The 23,423-nt window shown below is 43.8% G+C and overlaps 1 protein-coding gene across 1 annotated transcript; it reads left to right on the top strand.

Moving 5' to 3' along the window:
• The first annotated feature begins 1,128 nt into the window (after positions 1-1,128).
• UBASH3A (ubiquitin associated and SH3 domain containing A) lies at positions 1,129-21,053 on the top strand. The gene is made up of 14 exons (XM_058419394.1): positions 1,129-1,241; positions 5,072-5,125; positions 6,416-6,602; positions 7,984-8,182; positions 8,878-9,047; positions 10,447-10,655; positions 11,442-11,568; positions 13,685-13,784; positions 15,289-15,411; positions 16,200-16,292; positions 17,309-17,453; positions 19,414-19,526; positions 20,035-20,141; positions 20,830-21,053. The coding sequence occupies exons 1-14, from the start codon at positions 1,129-1,131 to the stop codon at positions 20,965-20,967; spliced, it is 1,878 nt and encodes a 625-aa protein (XP_058275377.1). The 3' UTR covers positions 20,968-21,053.
• The last annotated feature ends 2,370 nt before the right edge of the window (positions 21,054-23,423 follow it).

Below are 23,423 nucleotides of genomic sequence, written 5' to 3'. Positions count from 1 at the left end.
GTCCCATTTCTGTGCAGGATGGAGACTGGCACTTCAAAGGAGAGGATACCACGTCATGATCCTGTTAACTTAAGCCATGACATCAAGAATCCTTCATCATCTCCTGTGTCACTCTCTCAGCAGCCTTCTCTGGAAATGGGGACACTCTCCCCACCAGGCTTCAGATAGTTCTGATGATTCTCCAAATGGCTGGAGAACCAGCTCAACTTGGGCAGGTGTCCCAAGGGGAACTTCAGCCAAAATGGGCTGAAAATAGGAGGGCTCATTTCAGGTGACCAGCAGCTCAGGTGATCCTTTCAGTCCACGGGGTGAGGCATCCTGTCCTTCAGAGGGAGCACTCATACCTGCAATGAGGACAGAAAAAGCTGTCTCCAACCAACTCACCCACTCTGGCGATGCTGGGGACCAGCTCTGCAAAGGTTCCCACAGTGCGACTGGCACCACTGGAAAGGACAAATTCTTCTCTCTGCTTCCACCCTGAGCTGCTCCAAGCTCAACCTCAGGGTGTGGTGTTTAGATGGGACATTGGACTTAATCTCCCACAGTTTGGTTGCTCATTGCCTTTAGCTGAGAAGACCAAAGCAGGAGCCACACATGATATGGGCAGAAGGACTTGAAAACCGAGCCCAAAAGGAAAGTTTTGGCCTCCAGACTAACTTCCTACACACTGTAGGATGGCCCCACTTGTTCCCCCCTGGTGCAGTTGCAGCTCAGGTGGATTTCTTGGCTTTCAGGTGACAGTTTAAAGAGAAAAGCTAAAAGATCCCACCTCAGCCCCTTCAGCAAGCCCACTCTGGCTGTGGTGGTTACCTTTGGGCTCCTCACCTTGTTCTGCCAGGGCGTATAGGAAGAGCTTTTGCTTTTTCAGCCACCCTACGACAAAAATTCAGAGGCGCAGGTTCTATGAAAACAGGATGTCAGCTTTTGTCAGAGAAGATCACAAGGGGTGTGAGGTTTGGGTTTGGGGTTTTTTTGTTGTTGTTGTTTTTTGTTTTTTTAAATTTTATCTGCCTCTTTCCCTCTCTCTGTTTCATTTTCTGACTCCCTCCCTCCCTCCTTCACACCCTCCTCCCACCTCCCGGTTTCTGTCAGCGCTGAGCACTCGGAGAGGGGCAGGACACGGAGGAGATGGCGGTGGCCGAGGCACAGCTGTACGCAAAGGTGTCCAGCAAGCACCGCGGCAGGAGCACCGCTGCCCTCCTGGAGCCTCTCCTGGCCAAAGGATTCCCGGCTCATATCGCGTGAGTAGTGTGCTCGGCTGCCTTTGCGCAGGGAGATTTATTTAAGGTATGAGGGGTTTGCCGCTTTTATTTTGATCAGGAGATTGGGCTGCTCCTGGGGGTGGTGTCCCCGTGCAGAGATGGGACCTGTCTTGCTCTGAATTCCGTATAGAGCAGTGTGTATTGCCCACATAGTGTCGGAAAAACCCTTTTTCTGACCCAGACGGGGCTCCTGAGATGTGTTTTAAAGACTTTTATTCCATTTTCAGTCTCATGAGAAGGGCGAGACAGTATGGATGTTACAATTCACCCCATCACAATCAGAAGCCAAACTATTTCCTAACTACAATACATTATAAGCGTTTTTTGGCCTATCAGCTTTTGCCACACAATGCTGCTAGTGCTCCTAACCCAATCATCTATTAAAATACCCGGCGTGGGTTTGGTACAATACATCTTTCATAGTTCTATTTCTCCAAAATATCTAGTCTATTTGCAAGGCCATCATTTGAAATCTGTTTCTCATTCAAATCCTCTCTCAACAATGTCCTATTCCATGGCCTTTCTCAGTCAGCACACTTTATCTCAAGGTTTGCACACAGATGCACAAGACTTTGTGAGCCTTCTGTCAGGCTTTGAGAATCCTCTACAGATCCATTTCCCAAAACACAGCCTGCTCAATATCCAGTATTTTAAAATGCTGTGTAAATTCTAAAGAGGCACACCCTTCCATCCTGGATTCTGAGAGGCTTCGCAATGAGTTGAGAAGTTGATCACAATTTGCTCTCAGGATATATCCTCTTTCATTTTTTTCTGCTTATTGCTCTTATTATGAGGTAATTAAACATGGATGTAATTTCTAGCCAAAGTTTTTTTCAGGCCTGGAAATATCTGCTGGATGGTGTCACTGGAAACTGTTTTCTTTTTCTTTAAGAGGGTCCCTAAGCATGTCAATTTTTCTTCCTGTATTGAATCAGGACCTTGTTCCAAAACCCATGTTCTAGAAAATGTGATAGTAAAGAATGAGGCACTATCCTTGGCAACTCCAAGAGATGAAAGAGTAACTGGTGGCGGGTAAACAAGTCAATGCAAAAGAAGAGCACGGGTCACTCCTCCCCCAGACTTCTCTCCTGTTGAACAGGTTGGGAAGGGCTTTCCAATTTCTGGATGGCAAGTAGGGATATTTTGGTTCAAACTGTTCAAAAATTAAACCTCATTATTTAAATATCAAAGAACCCCTCATTAAAAAAACAAAAACAAAAACAAACAAACAAACAAAAACCACGAAAGAAAGAATAGCCATATCCCTCTACCTTTTGACTGAAAATCAGGCAAGTGGAAGAGGTTGCATTTGTAAGTGCTGTGTTGTTTTTTGGGAACAGCTGTGGTAGCAATCAATGTCAGACATGATGGGCACAGCTCACAAGGGAATTGTGAGTCCCTTGTTCCCAGTGATGCACAGTGGGATTTTAGCTGTGGGCTGAAGACATGGCTCATTATTTCTCTATTAATACTGTAACTTTGGTCAACCCAAAGTAATGGCCACTTTTTGAATTTTTTTTTCTTCTTTATGCGATGCTTTTCCAATCTCCTTCAAAACACTTTCTGCTGTTACTGAGATAACTTTGTGCTTCCCAGTTCAAAATCAAGAAGCAGCAGCAGAAATACAGTGCAAATTTATGTAAGATAACAAAATATCAAAAAGTAATTTTTTAAAAAAAATATTTCCTATTATTGACCTTAAGAACTTCAAAATTTTGATTGTGTTTTTAAAAAACCTTTTAGCTGTCTCTGTTGTCCCTCAATTAAACTATGAATGAAAGTATTGAAAAGTTTATTTTGACATATCCTGGCCAGAGAAATATGAGGTAGGGTGGAAGTATTGCAAAATCTTCCATCATGTAGAACCAACAGGCCAAAGCAGCATTTCCCCAGTGAGCAAAACTCAAATATGTGAGGGTCAAGTCTAGACTAAGAACAAAAAATTTCCACAAGAAACTGTGCCAGCAGTTTCTGTTTTAGGGAAGAGCCTACTTATTCTCACTGTAGATTTATTTTTAATCTACTTTCATTACAGATTCTCGATGGTTTATTCTTCTCTCTGTCTGAGAGAAATTGGTACACGCAGAACTTATTGCACTATTTTTCAATTTTCACTTCTCATCTTGGAAATGTAGGATTAGTCACAGCCCGATGCACCCCTAGTGCTAAGGGCTCTATAAAACCTTGCTGGAAATCATCCTACAGCCAGCATATATGATGAGAAAAAAGGTGGGGACAGGTATGGAGAGGAGCACAAGAGAACGACGAGGTGGGACTGAGCAGGATGGCAGTTCATGGCCTCGGGTCTCACTTTTATTACATTTAATTTTGAAGGCCCCATGGTAAAGAAGAGCTGAAGCCAAGCTCCATTTTCACTTCAGAGCTGTTTGCACAGAGCTTGTCCCCAGGTGGGAGGAGCAGCATGAAGTGGTAAAACACTCACTCGGAGGTGCAATTAATGGTTTTGAACCTTGGCATCGCTGCCACCGACACTTCCACAAGGCACAGCAGGAAAGGCTGCATGAGAAGGACAGAAACACGGCTGTTTGTGTTTGGTGTGTGTGGTGAAGGAGGGCTCAGCAGAGGCACGGAAAGGAAATGTGCAATATTCAGTCCCAGAGGGCACAGGCTGGCTTTAGACCTCGTGGTTGTGCATTGATTTGGCCACGGGAGTTGATTTGCTTTATGGAGAAGAGAGGTAGAAGGTAAATTTTGAGTGGAAAGTCTCATGTTTGTCCTTATCTCTGTTGAACCCCACTAAAGAGCCAGCAATGGTAGCATATAAATGTTATTAACAAGCTTAAATGTAGTTTTTACACTGGAGAGAAGACTGAAGACTGAGAGGGAGCATAAGGATGAGTTTGAGTCCTTCAGCTCAATGCACACACTGCTGATGTGCGTTTGGGCATCACGGGGACGGATGAAAAACAAAAAAGGAAGGAGAAAACACAACTCAATGCCCTCAGGAGCCAGAGGCCAGAAAGGGTGGCCTCAAAAGACGAGGAAAGACATCAGCAGATACTAAGAGATTCAGTCATTTTTTCCAGTGTCCTCTGTCTCTACTTCCCCTTCGTGTTTCTTCTGAGAAGTCTGTAGGCGCATTTCAGGGGTGGAAACGGGGTTCATGAGTGCAGCTGCTGCTTGGACACTGGAATCCTTCACCCACCACCCAGTATTTAGGCACAAAGATTTGCTCCTGTGAAACACATAGCTGGCTTTTTGAAAGCTCTAGTTAGGAAAGGAAATGTGAATCAAATCCCACCCCAGAGAACGGAAGTTGCATTAACAGAGAGAAACGAGAGATTTTGTCCCTCATCTTTGATTGAGTTTCTGGCTTAGACCTGTGTCTCTGCTGGCCGTGGGGGATCCTCAATCCAGATTTCAAACCCCAATATAAGCACGTTTTACTTAGTTTTAATGTATGGGCTTGGCCCTGGCGTCGTGAATCAGAACCTTTATTTCTATGAACCAAGAAAACTCTGTTCTTACAGTGCTTGGATGGAGGGTTTATCTAACCCCAAGGAAATTCATACAGTCAGTAAGGCTGCTAAGGAAATACCTCCAGAATACAAAGGAAGGCATCTTATGGGGAGGACAGGTTAACAATCTTGAAGGAATTAAAGACTTGCAGTGAGAAAAAAATTATCTGGAAGGCTTCAAGGACAATAACATTTGCTAGGAAAAACCTTCTTGCTAAAGGTTCTGCCTGTGCTGGAAAAGAGATTTGATGACCACAGTCACTAAATGTCTTTACATTATAAAAGTTTTCTTTCTGGCATTCTGAGGAACCAATTTTGTGCTTTTTCTAGGCAAAAAGCCTTGGTTGCTACTGGCCAAAAGACAACAGAAGATGCAGTAAAGTGGTAAGTACCTGTGATTTCTAAAGTGTGCCTTCACATTAAACCTGCCTAAAAATTCTTGGTGTGCTCATCCTGTCACTGACTTCGAAGTTAGCTGCCATTAAAAAAACAAACCTGAATTTTAGATTTTTTTTTTTAATTTATTTCACTCAGAGAGGTCAATATTTGTATTTGCATTATTCTAGGACACAAGGTAACTTGCAGAAGGTTCAGGTAAATTGAAAACAAGCAGCTACTATAACTTTTACTCATGAGTCAGTTCATGGGACCAGCTGGTCTGGTCAGAAAAACCTCCTCAGCTTTAAGTCCGCTGAGAGAAAGGAACAAGGAAGAACAAGGAAACAGGGAAAATGTTTGTAAACCCAAGACTGCACCTTAAAACACGTGCACAAACACCAGCTGAAGGGGAACAGGATGCCCCACCACCAAGTAAAGTGGAAGGTTGATGGCCAGAGGGAAGTATTATTACAAGTAAAGTCACTTCTCACTTTTGAATGCCTCAAAGTTTTTACCTCTCTACCAAGACTCTCACAGAGTATTTATATGTCATTCATGTGCTGATAACTGATGTAATATAATTTTTTTTTGTTTTAATTCACCTTCACATTAAGTACAGTCTTTCCTTGCACTTTCTTTTTTCTTTTCTTTTGTGAAAAAGCCAGAGGAGGCATTTGAGAATGGCTTATTCTTTCCAAATAATTTTTTCGGGGATACTGCCACACTTCCCAATAGCCATTTCCAATCCAACAGCTGCAAAGACAAACATAGAGCACCTGAAAGACATGGTGAACGATATCATCACATGGCATATGAGCTTCTGACCTTTCCTTGAGCATTTCTGATTTGTCTTGCTTGCTTTTCTTAGCACTGAATAAAAAGAGCTGGTTTTGAGTATCTTTTAATCTTTGTCTAGTTTTAATTTTGTCATTCTTCAACATGTTCCACCCATTGCCTTTTTCCTCCTCCTGTTTCTTGTTTTGAGTTATGAAAAAGGGGAGAAGAAAAACAACAACCCCCTAAAAAGTTTGGGGTTTTTTTCTCTCATTTTCAGACACTCATAGAAGTGAAGACACATAATAAAACGTAAAGTACTCAAAAAACAAGCAGAAAAATAATTTTGCCATTATTTAGCACTTCAGAGAGAAAAAAGAGATTTCATTTCAGCTTTTCATTCATAAGAAAATAATAAAATCACAATTTTTGCAATTTCAATGCATCTTTTTCTGATCTCCACTGTGGAGGCTTTCAAACACAGAAACACGCTCACTCTCGGTGTTACATTCTTGATTGCAGGTTGCATTCCCACTGCAACGACCCCTCCCTGGATGACCCAATCCCTCAGGAATACGCCCTTTACTTGTGCCCCACGGGCCGCCTGCACGGCCGCCTGCAGGACTTCTGGAAGGAGAGCAAGCGCCAGTGCGGGAAGAACAGAGCCCACGAGGTTTTCCCACACGTCACCCTCTGCGACTTCTTCCCGGTGAGGAAGGGGCTAGCTTTCAGCCGGGTGGTGTTTGGTGGAACTGGGCCACCTGCTGTTGTCTGGCACCAGAACTTGTTGGTGGACCCAGGTCCAGGCATGTTGCCTAAGGTCTGAGTGATGCTTCAAGTTTGAGTGATGTTTAATGTCTGAGTGATGCTTAAAGTGTGAGTGATGCTTAACGTTTGAGTGATGCTTAATGTCTGAGTGATGCTTAAAGTCTGAGTGATGCTTAAAGTCTGAGTGAATCTTAGAGTGTGAGTGATACTTAGAGTGTGAGTGATGCTCTGTGTCTGAGTGATGTTTAATGTCTGAGTGACAGTTAATGTTTGAGAGGGATGTTTTGGGGTAGCTGATCCATCTAGAGCAGCCCTGTGCAGTGCAGCTGCTGTCAGGCTTCCAGGTGTCCATTGCTGCATGGATTTAGGGTGATAAACCTTCCCAGCCAGGGCAGCAGTGGCTGCCATCAGCCAGCGGTGCAGCAGGGACAGTGTTACCACAGGATGCAGACAGCTTTGGTACAAGCCTGTGGGAATCTCAGGAAAAGCTCTGCCTTCCCTAGAGAGCCCCATCAACAGGTCACTGCTATGGTGGCGTGTCCCAGAGTTTACTCTTTTTATTGAAGCTGAAGATTTTGTGAAATCTTTTGTGAAGTCCAGCACTGGACTTATCTGGAAAAGCTCTGGACTGTCCTGGAATCCAGTTTTAGCATCACATGAACGTCAGCTGTATCTGGGATGTGCTGAAACAGGCTTGGGCTGCAGCAGGTGGATAAAAATTACTCTGTTCATCATACTTTTGTGTTAAACCATTAAGTGCTTCCTTCCCCCTAAGGGTGGGTCGACACAACCATGCCTGTGGGGTTTTTTACCCACAGTGAAAATAAGACTATTTTGTTGAAAAATACTGAGTGGTGCTCTCTGACCATTCAACACAATTATACAGAACAAAAATCATTAATTAATAATGAATGCCATGGTCTTGGGAGGCATCAGTTTTAAAGGCCTGGAAGAGATGACTGCATTGCAACCCTCACCTTGCACATCTCAGTAAAGGACTGTAGGATAACAATAACACAAATTCCTGCTTAGAACTGAAGAGGGAAATCATGATCCCTGTCTCATTTCAGACTGGTTACTGCATGCCTGACAGATGGTAAAATATTTTGGCTTTTTCCGACCCAGGCTAGGCACACCTTGGATTGAAGGCTCCATCCCCTACAACAGAACCAGGACACTGTGCTGATCCAACTGCCAAATACTGCTGGGTTTAATGCCAGGAATTTCAGGCAAATTCCTAGGTATTTTGTGTTTCTCAGGAAGTTTATAGCCCCACAGTTTCCTGGCAGTAAAGCCTGCTCCTCCTCTTTCTTTTCTTTCAGTGTGAAGACCAGAAAGTGGAATTATTGTATGACATCTTAAAGCGAGTCGGTGACAGCTTTTCCAGGAGGTTTCCACCATCCATTTCCCTAACACTACATGCATCTGCCAGCTACCTTGGCTTCTTCATTGATGACAGCCAAGCAAATGTCCTCAAAGAGTTTGCTGTGGCATTCTCATCAGAAGCTTCAGCCCTTGCAGGTAGGACCAGCACCAGAGGGAAAACGGGAGGGTTGTAGCACAAATGAGTAGCCACAGTACTGAAAACATTCACTGTGTCTCCAGAGGAGCTTAGGTGATATTTTCCTGCCAGCAAACAACCTTTTCTCCTAGAGATTTGCAAGCAGAGTAGCCAGAGGAGCATGTTTTAGTCTTTGAAGACACAGCACTTTTGCCTAGAAGCTGAAATGATCCTGTGTGCAACTTGGCAGGTGATTGACCAGGATATCCAAAATGGGCAGGGACAAAACACCCCCCAGATCTCCACCCTCGTGGTGCTGTGGCCCAGCTTGATGGCCTGGCTGCATCCCAAGGAACAGGGATTAACACCTTTTCCAAGGGAAAAACTGCATCATCGGTGGAGACTGAAGGGGCACAGCCCCACCACAGCTTTGTCTGGGAGAAATGAATTCAATACATCCCAGGCTGGAGAGGAAATCAAACCATGGTCATTTCTTTGCCTCACAGATGAAGCCCAGAAGCAAATCCAGTCCACATTTGTGAATGATTTTGGCGTGATTAAAACCATGACACCCTTCAAAACCATTTTTCAGTATATCTACTCTACCACTAGTTACTATGATACCTCCTGCATCACGCAAATTGTGTAGCATAAAACAAGAAAAGCTTTAAACAGCATTTGTTTCTATGCTGTGATGTGATTGTTTCATCCCTAGACTGCCACGTGAAGCCCTCCTTGAAGCAGTTCCACCTTACCTTGGCTCACAGGTTTTATCCTCACCATCAGAAGACTTTGGAACAACTGGCCAAATGCATTAACCCAGGGGAGCCCTGCCAGTGGGTGGCTGCTCTCTATTCACGGGACATGCGTTTTGTGCATTACCAGGTACTGGAATTGGATTTATTTCATTTCCTGAGCCTTTAATTTTCTCTGCTACAGTCATCTTGCCTTTTCCATCCTTTAGAAAATTTCTGCCTGCTCAGCACAGTGTTTCAAAGAGCATGGTTGTTTCCAGTGCCATTTTGGGCTGAAAAACTGCATTCTGAATCAGTAGATGATATCTTTATTTTGGTAGGTTGCTTGACCTGCATGTCTCAAAGTCTAATTCCAACCCCCAAAGGAAAACAACCGCTAATCTTACCATGACATGAGAAAATAAAAGACAGGAAATCACGATCCTTTAATATTTTCTAGGATTTGTCAGTTTACAGTTTTGAAGCAAAATTCCCATCAGCACAATTAGTTTTCTCGATTTTTCCAGCCATGATGAAAACTGCAGCAGTGGGCAGGGGTCAGTTCTCACTGATGATTTTCTGTTTAGCAGACTCTTAGTTGAAACCAGTCAACATTCTTTCAGTTCTCTTTTCCAAATTTAAATTATGGATTGTTCAACAGCTTTATGTCGGATCAGTAAATCACTTTGTCACAAGTCTCACACTGGATTTTAGTCACACTCAGGAGAGCTGCAAGCAATCACAAAAATAGGTCAGATTTATGTTCACTTTCAAGTAAGTCTGTACCAGTTACAGGGGGGGAAAAAGTATTTTTGTGAAAACGAAGTGCCTGTTTTTAGACACACTGTAAGTGTGGTAGTGTCCTCCTTCTCCTCTGCTGAAGTACCACTAAGGAGCAGATTGCAGAGTGGAAAACAGAACTGCTTCTGTGTCCAGGAGAGGTGAACAACTGTAGCATTTTATTTTCTTTTTCTTGTTAGAACAGGAATTAATTGCACAAGAGATGGATTTTCGTGTTTGGACTCAGATGTTTATTAGTTCTTATCTATGTTACAGTCTCCCAAGCTGTGAGTTCTAGCTAACAAAGTGGAAAATGCCTCCATCTCTATCTCTCTACAAGGCCTTTTAAGAACAAATTGTCCAATTAAGAAATGACACCTAAATTATTTTTACTTTTAACCCAATAACCAACCACCCACGGCAATGTGGATTTTTCTACCCAATTACAAAATTCCACCCAGACCCATGAAGAAGAGGGTGAAAAAGAAGGACTCAGCCTACACCCTAAAACCTCCATGTTGCTTTGTATATATTACTATACTCTAAACCCTTAAACTGTAAGTTTTCCACCATGTGATATCACACACTTCTATCCAATCTCCACACCCACAATCCCAGTGCTGTCACTCAATTTTGGAAGATTCTCCACGGCCTCAGGTCAAATGCAGTGTTTTCTTGGGAGTCAATGCCTGTCAGGACACAAAGTCTAAAATCCTCAGTGCCCAGGGTTCCAACAAACAACATCCTGACCCTGCTCTGTGTCCCCCCAGAGGCTGAGGGCCCTCTTCCAGTACAAGCCCCAGAACATTGACGAGCTCATGATCAACGCTGGGGACTTGATCTACGTGGACCCCACGCAGCAGAGCGACGTGAGCGAGGGCTGGGTGATCGGCACCTCGCACCGCACCGGCTGCAGGGGCTTCCTCCCGGAAAACTACACTGAGAAAGCCCACGAGTCTGACACCTGGGTCAGGCACAGGTAGCTTGGGGTTTCATGGGTGTTGCTTTCCTGCTGGGGAGCCGTGGCAGCTCCTCCTTGCCGGGATCTGTGGGCAGAGGGGGAATCCTGAGCGTCTGGGTGGGATGCTGGGACATCTTCTGAGAGAAAAGAGACAGGACACAAGCCTGCAGACACCCAGAGTTCAGAAGTTCAGCTGCTCGAGGGATGACCCCTGTTTGCTCTTGAAGAACCTGAACGCCCTGATGAATTTTGAAAGAGCACATTCTGCCAGGGCAGGCTCAGCCTTCAGCCTGGCTCTCTGCTCTCTTCTTCTTTTCTCATTTCAAGGGCTTGTAAAGTTAGCTTGAAACGAAACCACACGAAGGTTGCTCCAGCGCCTTGGCACCACCCTTATCTTGTTGATGTGCCCTGCATCAGAAGGCACCTGTCTGACATCCTGCAGCACAGCTGATGCTACTTGTAGATTAGAGATGATTTTTCTAAGCTAGGAAGTTTTGGTGTGCCTCTTGATGTCGCAGAAAAAGGGAGGCCACCAGGTAGTGTTTCCTGCTTGAAGGTCCCACTTCAGCAGGGTTACACCCAATATACACCATCAGTTCCTAATACTTCAACCTCATAATTTTATGGGGCATATTCTGAATGAACAGCAAAGTGATGAGGTGGATTGCAAGTGTGCAAAAAGTATTGAATGGAACATGAATCCTGACTTGCTGATCCTGTAAACAACGTCATGTCTCAAAAGTCTCTTCTATTTGTGTGTGTGCCCATATGTTTGTGTACGTGTTGCTTCTGCTTTTTCTACAGGGAATATGTTTTTGACACAGCTTCAAGATCCTTCACCAAAACTGAAAAGAAACCCAATGAAAAGCTGAATGGGGAAGCCCATAATCTCAGTACGTCAAGGAGTGTTACCAATGTTCTTTCTCTTCAGGTAATTGTTTTTTCTCATCTTTGCCACATGCTTTAGCAGATATGCCATTAATTAATGGCATTTAGTACATTTAGTAGTATCTCCTTTCCCTCCCTCATATTTTCATGTTTTGTTGTACATTTACACACACATTTATTATGTTGTACGTTTATATATACATGCACACTCATACTGTACTGTATAATATCTCATAATTTTTTTTGTAATGTAGATGATGTATACCACACTTGTCTTTCATGCATCTTTCCCTGTTCCTGTCATAAGAGCACAACACATGAGTTCTCTGCTCAGGTTTCTCTGAGCACAGCCTCGGTGGGTATGGAGACAAATCTGATAGGTGAGACACAGGCACAACCTACCCTGACTTCCACATGGCTTCAGGCAGAGTAATTAAATCAGAATTAGGCTCACTCTTCACAGCTGCTCTTATGTCCAGATCCTATGGATGTTGTCCTGGAGGTTTCCAAGGCCCCAGGTCACATTTAAATGTTCCATTTTCTTCTTTATTTTTAGATATGTAGCTAGTGCAGATAACTGCACAGAGCAGCTAGCTGGAGTAGTTAACGACACTGGTAGGATCACTTTTTTTGCCCAGGTTCAAAATCAACAGGTATCAATTTCTCCCACGTCCACTGGTCTTCTGGTAGGAAGAGCAAAACAAATAAGGACTCTGGTTTCTTCCTACAGCACATTTGCACCTGCATTGCCTTTTGGGCTCTATCAGAGATGCCAAAATTTGTTTTCAGCACAGGCATGCCTCGGAAAACCCCTTTAGCTTTCTGGTCCCACAGCCTCTCTTCCTGCTGTGCTGGGCAATGACCCTGGGCTGGTTTGTGCTAACATCAGAGAAACTGAGGGCACCTTGAGGGAACTTCCATTCTGGGGCCTCCAGGGCACCATGTATGTGACTGTAAGAACTCTCTGAACAAGTCACACGTCCTTCCTCTGGCTCTTGGCCTCTCTTATCCAGGTCAGATCTGTGGCAGAGCCAAGGCTTGGCCTGAGAAATGTGTTTTGCAGATGGGCACATCTCCAGTCTAGAGTTTCCCTGCCCTCTGGGTTCCTTGCATGCAGAAGAGGAAGACCACAAAACCCTGGGTTTATACTCTGATCTTGTGGAAGTTGATGGGTGTTTTATGGCAGGAGTGCAAGTATTTAACAGCATGCATGGATATCAACCTCAAACCAATTCTTAGGAGTTCCCTTCTCTTTGCTGAAGGTGCAGAGCATTTAACTCAGTGCTGCAGCAGTAACACTGTTTTAAAGTTTTAAAACCTTTGACCTGTTTCTCCTTAACTTCTCACTCGTATTTAATGTGCATTGTATACTAATCCTAAAATACTTCAAACTTATCTGTAATTCCGTGCAGTCTAAGTAAAAAAGGTGATCTGGGTTCACTGTTGATCTGGCCACACAGTTATAAAAATGTAGAAGTAGTATTTTCACTAGGAAAATAAGGAGAAGCTTGGTGTTAGTCCTGTATAGGAAAGGGCATTACCAGTCAGGTATTAGCTAATTTTCTGGTTTTTGTTTGTATCAACCATATGATTGATATATTTAATAATGATATAATGATATAATAATATGATAGAAATTTAAGTTATGATTCCTTCCCACACTGAGATTAAAAAATCTGTTAGCAGCACTGGCTTTCACTAGTGCTAGCACAGAAATAGAACCTGCAGCCCATGAGGGTCAGGGATGTGACCCTTGACAGAACAAGAGGAAGTGGCCTTAAGCCACACCAAGGGAGGATCAGGCTGGATGTCCGTAAGACTTTTTCCACTGAAAGGATGGTCAAGCATTGAACAGGCTTCCCAGGGAGGTGTCAAGTCACCAAACGTGGAAGTGTACAAGAAACAACTGGATGTGGCACTCAGTGCTATGGTTGAGTTGACAACGTGATGATCGATCAAAGGCTGGACTCGATAATCCCGAAGTTCTTTTCCAACCTTAATGATTTTATGATTCATTTGCCTTTAGTGGAGAACCAGTCAGGCTTATCACTGTCCTAAGAAGAGGCATCAGTTATACTGCCTCTTCTCCAGGAATCCAGACTTTTCCTGCAGGTTATAGATAACATCCTTATGAAACTCCCTTTTCCCATCTCTCTCAGAACGCCGCCCTGCGGAGAGGTGTGCTGGTGATGCGCCACGGGGAAAGAGTGGATCAGGTCTTTGGCAAATCCTGGCTTCAGCAGTGCCTGACTGCAGATGGTGAGTAAGGTAACAGGAGGATCTTCAAAAACCAGGACCAAACCAAATTAACCCCAATAATGGGTAGAAGAGATTCAATCTTTGTGTAAATGTCAACACTGGCACAACAGAGTGATAACAGTGGGAGTCAGGCACAACACTGCTTCTGATGCCTTGGGAAGGCTGACCTGGAACAGAGACTGGACAGAGCTAGAAAATAAAGTTGGTATTTATTGAAAGGCCTTCAAGGGTACACCTTGAGCAGGACAAGAGATTGACCAGGGCTACACCAAAGGTGGACCTAAAATGGTCACAAATGGATGACCGGTCATGAGGTCTCACACTTTTTAAAGTTTTGGTCCATTTGCATATTGGGGTTTAATTGTCCAGTTACAGCTCCAAGTTGTGAAGTCCCATCCTTCTTGTTTTCTCCCTTCAGCCACTGTTGTTTGTGCTTTTGGGCCTGAAAGTTGTCCTTGGTGTGCAGCAGGAAAAGGATTTGTTTTGTGTCCCTGCTCTGTGCAGAGAGCTGAGTGACACTGAATGTGAACTCAGAACCGCACCCCTAGGCAGCACAGAATCTGAAAAACATGAGAGCTAAAACTTAAGGCATCACTTCGACCTGCACATAACCAGGTCACAATGTCCTAAAGTCCTTCATGTTTATGCTCACTAAATTCTGCAGATAAACAAAGCTCTTGTGCTGCTGATGGAAGTGTGTCTCGCTGGTACATGAACAAATCACAGGAGCACACTCCTCACCTCTCATTACGTGAGGTGTGGTTGTCAGACTCCTCCACCTGAGTCAGAGCCATGGGCTGTTGATCAGAGTCACACTGCGTCACTAGTCCAGCCTGGGGAATCTGTGGTGGAAATGAAATGTCAGCACTGACCTAAATTAAAATCTGAATTTCCTCTCCCTCTCTCTAAGAAAAAAAAAAAAAAAAAAAAAAAAAGAAAAAGGTATGTTTTCAGGTGAAGAATACTGACCCAAATCAGGGAAATGTGTCAGGAGGAAGGAGGGGAACAAGAAGGTGGGACTTCACAAGTGAGAGCTTTATGCTGAAATTCTGCCCTGCTGTGCTGAAGATTCCCCGTGTTTAGTGCATGGAATTCACACCAGATAAGGACAGTGGTACCTTACAGCTGCATAATCAATGCATTGGTTCCATTTTGATTCAGTGGAATTTTTTTTTTTTTTTGGTCATTTTGGCAATTGTAAAATAATGTAGCTAGGGAGTCAATTTTTTGTTTCTCTTGAGTCCCACAAAGCCAAAATCTCCTGTTTTCCTGTTCTTCCTCTCCTCCTCCCCATTTGCTCCTTCTGAGCTTGAAAGAGAGGGGCTATTCTGTTAGGACAAATGATTCCCCAAGCTAGTGCTGTCACCTTAAAACATGACCCCTTTAAGGTAACACCACTGGCTGGTTTTCATCAGTGAGACACTGATTCTGTAAAACAAACATAACACAGCTGCTGGCTCCCTTGTGCTACAGCACACACACAAAATATCCTGCCTTGTTTCAGGGAAATACTACAGAGCAGATCTGAACTTCCCCTCCTCCCTGCCGAGACAGAAAGACAGCATGAAGCAGTGTGAATGTGATCCTCCTTTATCTTGCTGTGGTATTTTCCAGTCAAGGCTTATAGGTAAGCTGGGTATTATCCTCCTGCAAATGTAAGGGTTTGGGAAGCAGGCTGTCATCATCTGCCAAAGCTCCTGCTGGCTTTGTAGCAGAAAAATTTCCTGCTTAATGTGGCCACAATCCTCCATGGGGAACCACTGCATGGGGAACCATCTTCTTAAATAGTAAAATACAGAGCACAGCTGGTTACTTGTCTTTGAGACCCTCCATGACAGTTCCTGGCAGAGAAAGCTGAAAGGAAGAAGCCAGAACTTCTGTGCCCTGCTGCTTGTCTGCAAGGGATGAATGTCTTCTGCAGTTGCCCCTGAGTGGGCAGTGAGGAGTGAAGGGGCTGGCCAGAGGAAGCAGCTCCATGGTCAGCAGACTGTGGTCACCTCACTGCAGGGGGTTGGGGGGTGTGAGTTAGGCTGACTCAATTCACTCACCAGATGAAGTTGTTTGTCTTCCCTGGGCAAGATGCATGACTGTGACAGTGCTGGTCTGCTGCAAATGCTTGTCTCTGATGGTTCAGATATATGGAGACAGCCAAATGTCTAACTGCTGTTTGCAGATTTGGGGTGAATCTTCTGTAATTATCTTTCCAACACTCATTTTATAATTGATGTTTCCACCAGAATGAGCTTTCTAATGAGCTCAATCAGCAGACAGTGGGAAAAAATTAACAGAAAGGGACTGTCAATGTATCCTATGTTGATGAAATTGCAAAACTCTGAGCTGGTTTTTTTTTTTTTTTTTTGCACAAAGTGTTTTGTAGTCATTTCTCATCTGTCCCACTTTGCTGTTGCCATCCAGGGGAAGCTCTGCTGGACCAGGAGGTGACAGTCAGCTACGTGTACTCGTCCCCCGCCCTGCGCTGCGTGCAGACAGCTCAGCACGTACTGCAGGGTAAGGCAGCAAAACCTGCCAGGTGCTTCTGCCACACTGGGAACATCTCCACCAAACTTCTGTGAAGCCTCTGACATGAGCGATTAGGAAGATGTACGACTCTGTGGTTGGTTGTGGTTTTCTTTAGGCAGGGAAGGAGAGGTGGTTTTGACTAGCTGGTGATGCAGGCAGCAACAAACCTGATGTGTGTGTACAGTCTGTGGGGTATGAGCACATAAACACTAGTCCCTGATAGTTAAAATGGAACCTAATGTTATACGAAACAGAGGTGTTTCATATCTGCTCGAATTCAACATTAGTAGCTGTTCATCAAAGCACCACTGCTGCCTCTTCCAGAAAATATTTTGACTCAAATATCAGATGTTTCCAGAGCTCTGAAGGATCTGAATGTGAATCAGGGAAGATTGTTTCCATGCTTTCTTTTGCAAGACAAACTGCTTTAATCCTTCATATTGCAGAACATCTTTCTGTTCCTTTCCTCTCTCTCTCTTTTTTTTTCATCTCCTGTTCCTTTCAGCAAGTTCACAGTTCATTACCTTGTTTACATCAGAATGTTTGTTTACATGCTTGTTTACAAGCAGAATTCACTGCTACTCAGTAACCTCTCTTGAGAATACTCAAAAAATAATGTTTCTTTTGACACATGAATTCCATTTCTAATACTGGACAATTTGGAGAATTTACTGCCCCACTGAGGAACACTGAGAAAAATGCTGTATAAAAATGGTAAAAACATTTCCTGTCTGATGCTTATTCAGATTGCAACATTACTGAGGCTTTTTCTTCTAGAAGAACATCACAGGATAGCTTCAAAAATTATGATGAAGATAAAAATTTGCAGTCCCTTAACATTAGTTAGACAAGAATATAATGGTGGCTTCCTTTAACCAATTGTTTGACAATAAGTAATTAATTTTCCTTAGTGAAAGTACAACAGCAAACAAGGCAGAACGTACAGCCTGAATGTAGCACTTTGAGTGTACCTTTCTCCTGAGATCTATTTCTTGTTCTTGCAGGGCTTAAATTAAATCAAAAAGTCAGAATCAGGGTGGAACCAGGACTATTTGGATGGACCAAGTGGGAAGCAAGCAGAGCAATCCCCACCTTCATGACTGTGGCAGAACTGGTGGAGGCATCTTATGACATAGATACAAGTTACAGGTAATTGCTCTGTGTCTGGCTGATAAAGCTGTGGGGTTTTTCCCTAAGATATCTTGTCCTTTTATGTGTCCCAAATCATTACAGACACTGCAAACATGGGGTGACTCTGCCCAAATTCAAATCAAAATAGGATATAAAAATAAGATATGCTGTCACCAGCACAAATATCACACACTCACACAAATATCTTGTGCGTGGGACCAGCCCTCCTCTGGTGTTGCCTTGACATTATGGGCATTAATGTCAGGTGCCAGGAGGTTTGCTTTTACCTTTGGTTCATGTGAAAAACACTTTAGAAATGTGAAGAATAACCTGATTTTCAGTGACAAAGAAATGTGACATTATATAAGGTCAGCCAGCCCCTGGCTGAGGGTCTGCAGGGCAGCAGCAAGAGGTTTTGGGCACAGGCAAGATAAGAGCATTTCACTTTAATTGATGTTTCTGGCATCTTTTTAAGTTGCTCAGAGATTAATACTGTGCTCAGCGAGGACTCTTTGGAGCCCTCATAAATTGGCGGGGTGAGGGTCGATGCCTCTTCTGAGCACTTGCAAACCACAGCCCAGCAGGAAATGATAAACCTGCAATTCAATCTAGCTCCTCATCTTGTTCACAAACCCGTGAACTGCTCGGTGTTTGCAGTGCACAGCCAGATCCAGGAAATTACTCAGCTGTCTTTGGGATTTCCCACGTATTCAAGAAAGGGGGAAAGGAACCATCTCATGTCTTAATATATTCCTTACAGCCAAGGATATATGTTTGTTTGAGACAGCATAAAGTCTCCAAAATCCTTCCTTTTTTGGAGCACAGGTCTTCCTGGTGTGTTTTGCACTATCAGGCTGTACTCTCTAGGGGGTTTTTGGTACAAAATCACTTGCCTCAAAAGAAACTGTGCAAATGCACAGCAGTGGGAGGTCCAGAGGGGAAACTCCAAGGCAATGTTAATTACAGTGTTTAGGCCCCTCACAGCTCACTCAGGTCAAGGCAAAAACAGGGTCAATGAACTATAAACTTGCACATAGAATGCCAGTTTCTTCCCACCACATGCAGGATTTAAAAAATCCTTGGGCACCAGGTGTTATGAATGAGTGCTTGAGATCACTTAAAGCATCACCAGTAAAGGGCATCAGTAAGAACCAGATATAACATTAAACATCAGCACAACAAAATTCACTGGCAAGGTTCACTCTGCCACTGAGCTCGTTGGACAGCAGGGTCTGGTTTTTCCATATTCAACCACTGCAGACGTTGTCCATCACCCAACCCCACCAGACCTCTGAGGCTGCCCTGACTTACAGCAGTGAGAAGGTCTGCTCTTAGGTTTTGTGGGTGCCTGAAAAGGCCTGGTATAGAAAAGAAAGAAAAATGCCTGGTCTCAGCAGAAATGCTTAGATAATTTGGAGTAATGCATTGTGATTATGGTTCCTGGAAACACCTTTTTTAAAAACTCTAGCAGTGAAAGTCTGTACTATCTATTTGCCCAGCAATGCAGATAAGCCTCGTTCATTGTAGATTTTTATTTACTCGGTTTATTGAGGAGATTAATGCTGAGGTACCAAATCTTGCAAGCATTCACATCATCAGAATCTCTCCTTTGTTTGAGCTCAGTCAGGATTGGAAGACTCAGGCAGCTCTGCAGCTCATGTCTGGGCAGTGGTTTTTGCTGGCAGAATTGCTTGAAGTTTTCTTAGGCATAAATCCTGCTTTAAATAATATCTGCTGTAAACTATAAGTTTTATTGAAGCCTGGTTTTCCCTGCATCTGGTGCTTTATGAGCTATGAAATTTAATGGAAATTACTCTGAGAGAAGCCAAGGCTTCAGACAAGCAGAGATAACAGTGTGGCAGCCAAGTCAGCGGATAAACCTTTTATCTAAGTGCCTTTTCTCTGGTGTAGTCATTCAATTCTGCTTGCAAAGAGTGTATTCATCTAGATTAACATACATTTGTGATTTTATTGTCAGGGGTATCTTCCAACTCTCTTCTCTGGTGCCATCGGAAAGTTATGATGACTATGTCAGCAGAAGCTCTGCGGTTATAAAACAGATCACCGCTGCCTGCCCCAGCAAAGGTAAAGGTTTCCGGTCTTTGTATATTCTGTCAGACACCTGCAGTAACAGGAACTGGCAGAGATTTGCCAATAGAAGCACATATAATGTGAGCTGTTGGCACTGCACAGAGCTTAAGGTAGACTCAGTGCTTGTCCTGGGCTACACTGAAGTAACACACAAGCAATCTGTGGGATAGAAATGAAAAAAGGAAAATAAAACTGAGACAGTAGAGTGCTAAGTTGCAAAAGTATATGCTTTTCTTGGTCTTTCTACATCAGGATGTAGCTCAGCAAAAGATAATACACTTTCCTGGAAAGCTTTTTTTCTCTTTCCCTCTCACACGCCTTCTCTCAATAGCTGGCATGCTCAACACAACCAGATATGTTCTGCCCACCACAACACGCTCTGCCACATTATCAAAAAGGCCTGCAAAGACAAACAGCCCCAAAGCCACCTCACCCCCATCTGCTGATGGGGAAGGTGGCAGTGCTGCAGCTCTCTCACCAACCTTCTTTGCTTTTCCTGGCGTGCCAGGTGTCATCCTCATCGTGGGCCACGGCTCCTCCTTGGCATCTCTCACCCGAGCGCTCGCAGGGCTCCCCAGCAGAGACAGCGGAGACTTTGCCCAGATGGTGAGCAAGGTAAGAGCATGTTATTTCATCAGGAAGCCTTTGGGTTGCTTCATTATATTTCTAATGAGGAGACTGCTTATGCAGCAAGAGGTGTGTAACAGCACGCCAACACTGATTGACAGCAGCTCTTTCGTTCTAAAGGGAATCTCACACAGTTTTAGCAAAGCACTGCAGGTAAAGAGAAGGATTTTTATTCTGGGGGCTTTGTATGTGACTGGCAGCTTTGGAGATTTTCATCTAGAAAGTCAATGCCACGTAACACCTCCAGACAAGAGGCACATTTGGAAACCTCTCCACTTGGAGCTAGTCTCCCTCCTTCCAAAGTGGAAAAAGAAGGCTTTGGGGTGACCAGTTTGCAGCCCTCCAGTACCTGAAGGGAGCATACAAGAAAGATGGAGAGAAACTTTACAAGAGCCTGGAGTTACAGGACAAGGGGCAATGGCTTCAAACTGAGAGAGAGTAGGTTTAGATTGGATACTAGGAAGAAATTCTTTACTGTAGGGGAGGGTGAGGCACAGGAACAGGTTGCCCAGGTGTGAATGTGGAGTGGTGACACAAGTTCAGCTTTCACCCCTCCAGCTTTCAGCCTGGTTTTAGCTCATTTCTGAAGTGAGAGAATATCAGGGACTGCTCTTTTCTGTAGCAAAGACTCCCATTCATATCAAAACAATGACCCTGCTGGTAACTTCCTTCCCAGATCCCTTCCCTGGGAATGTGTTTCTGCGAAGAACAGAAAGAGGAGAACAAATGGCAGATGGTCAACCCACCAGTGAAGACATTAACTCACGGAGCAAACACAGCATTTAACTGGAGAAATACTATCCTGGAAGACTAAAAGGTCATCTCTGCCTTTGCAGTTGTCAAAAAGGAGCCAAAGGCAGGATTATGGTTCATCACAGTCCAGTGATTCATCCAGAAGACACACAGAGGGTGGGAAATGCCCCCTCTGAGTTGTTGAAGCGCAGAAAAACACTTCTGAGATTGGTGCCTGGATTTTGTTTTTATTTTGGTGACTGAGAAGAATGAACTTATGAAGTGGCGTTCAAGTGAGGAATAACACTTCTGGTGGTAGTGAGGAAAGTACCTTTTAACTCTTCCTGAGTGTACAAATGTTTAATAAATATGGATATAACCACCTGATTATAAATTCCATTCCAAGAGGCACTGAAAGAAACAATGTTTTATTTTTAAGACTGAACAACTTCCAGCAAGAATTCCATTTTTTTTCCCCCTTTTTCAATCACTTGGCCGTTTTCAGACAACAGAAAAACTGGGACTGAGAAAAGTCAACTCCTACCCAAAGAGGGGACCATCTCTAGCTAAAGCCACTGTGTTTCCTGTTCACTCCGTCAGTTCTGTGAGAGCAAATACCACACTGACTTTATTTACCTCTTCTACGAACGGAGTCATTCTCTATCACACCAGCTCCTCATCCAGCAATTCTCAAGTGATGCATATTGCAAAAGGGTCTAAGTTATTCCTTTTTGAAGGGAAATGAACTGATTGCTTTACTGTTTCTGGAACAAGGAAAGATGCCCTGTGTTACTGTACTGGTGACAAAACTCTGAACCCTTCCCGAGGCAGCACTTGCAGCACAACAGCTTTGCTTTGTGCTGAATTTATTAATGGTCACCCACCTTCCCAGTGGGTCACCTGAAAGGTTTCTGCAGCTCTTTTCTAGCTCTTAATTAATGTGTTTAATTAAGGGAACGTAGCCCTGAAATTTTATGCACAAACAGGAACATGCCTTTCCAGTGTCTGTTTTTCTCCTGCTTTTCATTTTGGTTATCAGATAACTGCCTCCAGGAAAATACAGTGTTTCTTTCAATGAAAGGAAAAAAATGAAAATGTTTCTCTCAGAGCATGACTAAAAATGTTTTCATTTTCACTCCTCACTACCTGCTCCTATGTGACATCTCCCTGCATGCCATTAGCCACTGGGGCATGCAGAGAAGCCCATCCAACATTCCAGCTTTGGGGCTAAGTGTCTGACAGGCACCTTTATCTGTGGGGGTAGAGATTTTGTTATCTCAGCCGTGCAGCTGCAATGATTCACTCTGACTTCCCAGCTCTGGTGGAGCTGCCTGAGCTCTCAGTTTTCTGACAGTGCTGCAATTTTACAGTGAAAGTCAAATGTCCCAGGGCCAAGAAGCTCTTTAATGAGCAAGGGCACAGGACTTGAGCTCAGGAGATGGGTGGCTGCAGCTGCAGTCCCAGAAAAAGATAAAAAACACCAAATGTCACCACAAGCTTTTCCTAATCAGGGGAAGCAGGATGCCACTGCAGTGCTGAGAGGACTGTGGCTTGGCTACTTCTCCACATCTCAGCCCAGCACACACTTGCTGTCAGCCAAGAGAGAGGCAGGTGTGGTGAGGGATGATTTTGCTCAGCTCTGACAGTGGCCAGGCTCCTCTGTGGTCAGCAGGGAGGGCAGTGACTCACAGGTCTGGCTGAGAAAGGGCTGTATGATACAAGAAAATCAGCAAAGACACTTAAAAGACTGGTCATTTTTAATGTATTAGTGATATTATATTTCATTACAAATTTTTTTCGACCTCTGTAGAGATAACATGGGGTTTTTCCATAATGCTCTTACACATTAATCCTAGATTGGGCTGCAAACCCAGTTTGGTTTAAGAATCTGTGTCTTCCTTTAAAACATCAAAATAAAATACCAAGTGAGATCTCTCCCTTCACCCACTGGCATCAGATGTATTATCAGGGTGGGTCTGTTGTGAAAAATAACCTGTAAGAACAGCATCTCCTTTAACAGCATCATGTCCTTTCTTTAACAGCATCAGCTCCTTTCTTAAACAGCTTTCCTATGCTGCTGCCACTGTGTATAACTTAACAATGAAACACTTATTTTTGCTTCTCAGTCCTTCTGGTCTTCAGAAATAATGTTGCTGAAAGCCAGCTAATGGCACTCTAATCCTGTTATTGTCCATCCAGCTCCTATCCTTAATGAGTGTGTGCAGCTCCCTAGAGGCAGGTGACAGGAGGGGAGAAGGACATGGCTGGGGGAAGTGTCTGTCTGTCAGTCTGTCTCTTACAGAGGATCGATTTTACTGCTCTACCCAATCTTGGCATCTAATCAGATCCCCACAGTGCATGGACAACACTACTGACAAGCTCAATATACTTCACAGGCAGATTCCTAAAACACTCGAACCAAAATCCCCCGGTGCTTTTCTTTTATTCTCAATACAGATGCACACCAATGAATTTTACTTCAGTGAAAGCAATGAATTAAACTTCAGAGCGTGTTGAAAAGAGGGTTTGGAAACTTAA

This window comes from Hirundo rustica, chromosome 2, assembly GCF_015227805.2.
Source record: "Hirundo rustica isolate bHirRus1 chromosome 2, bHirRus1.pri.v3, whole genome shotgun sequence".
Classification (NCBI taxonomy): domain Eukaryota; kingdom Metazoa; phylum Chordata; class Aves; order Passeriformes; family Hirundinidae; genus Hirundo; species Hirundo rustica.
This window is presented reverse-complemented; position numbering and strand designations above follow the sequence as displayed.

What these genes read in the sequence shown, in the direction of transcription:
- UBASH3A (XM_058419394.1), top strand. Translation starts at nt 1,129, where the DNA reads ATGGCGGTGGCCGAGGCACAGCTGTACGCAAAGGTGTCCAGCAAGCAC. An exon ending in TGCGTTTTGTGCATTACCAG is followed by an intron (nt 9,048 to 10,446) that starts GTACTGGAATTG and finishes GTGTCCCCCCAG; the next exon opens with AGGCTGAGGGCCCTCTTCCA. An exon ending in TTTCCAGTCAAGGCTTATAG is followed by an intron (nt 15,412 to 16,199) that starts GTAAGCTGGGTA and finishes GTTGCCATCCAG; the next exon opens with GGGAAGCTCTGCTGGACCAG.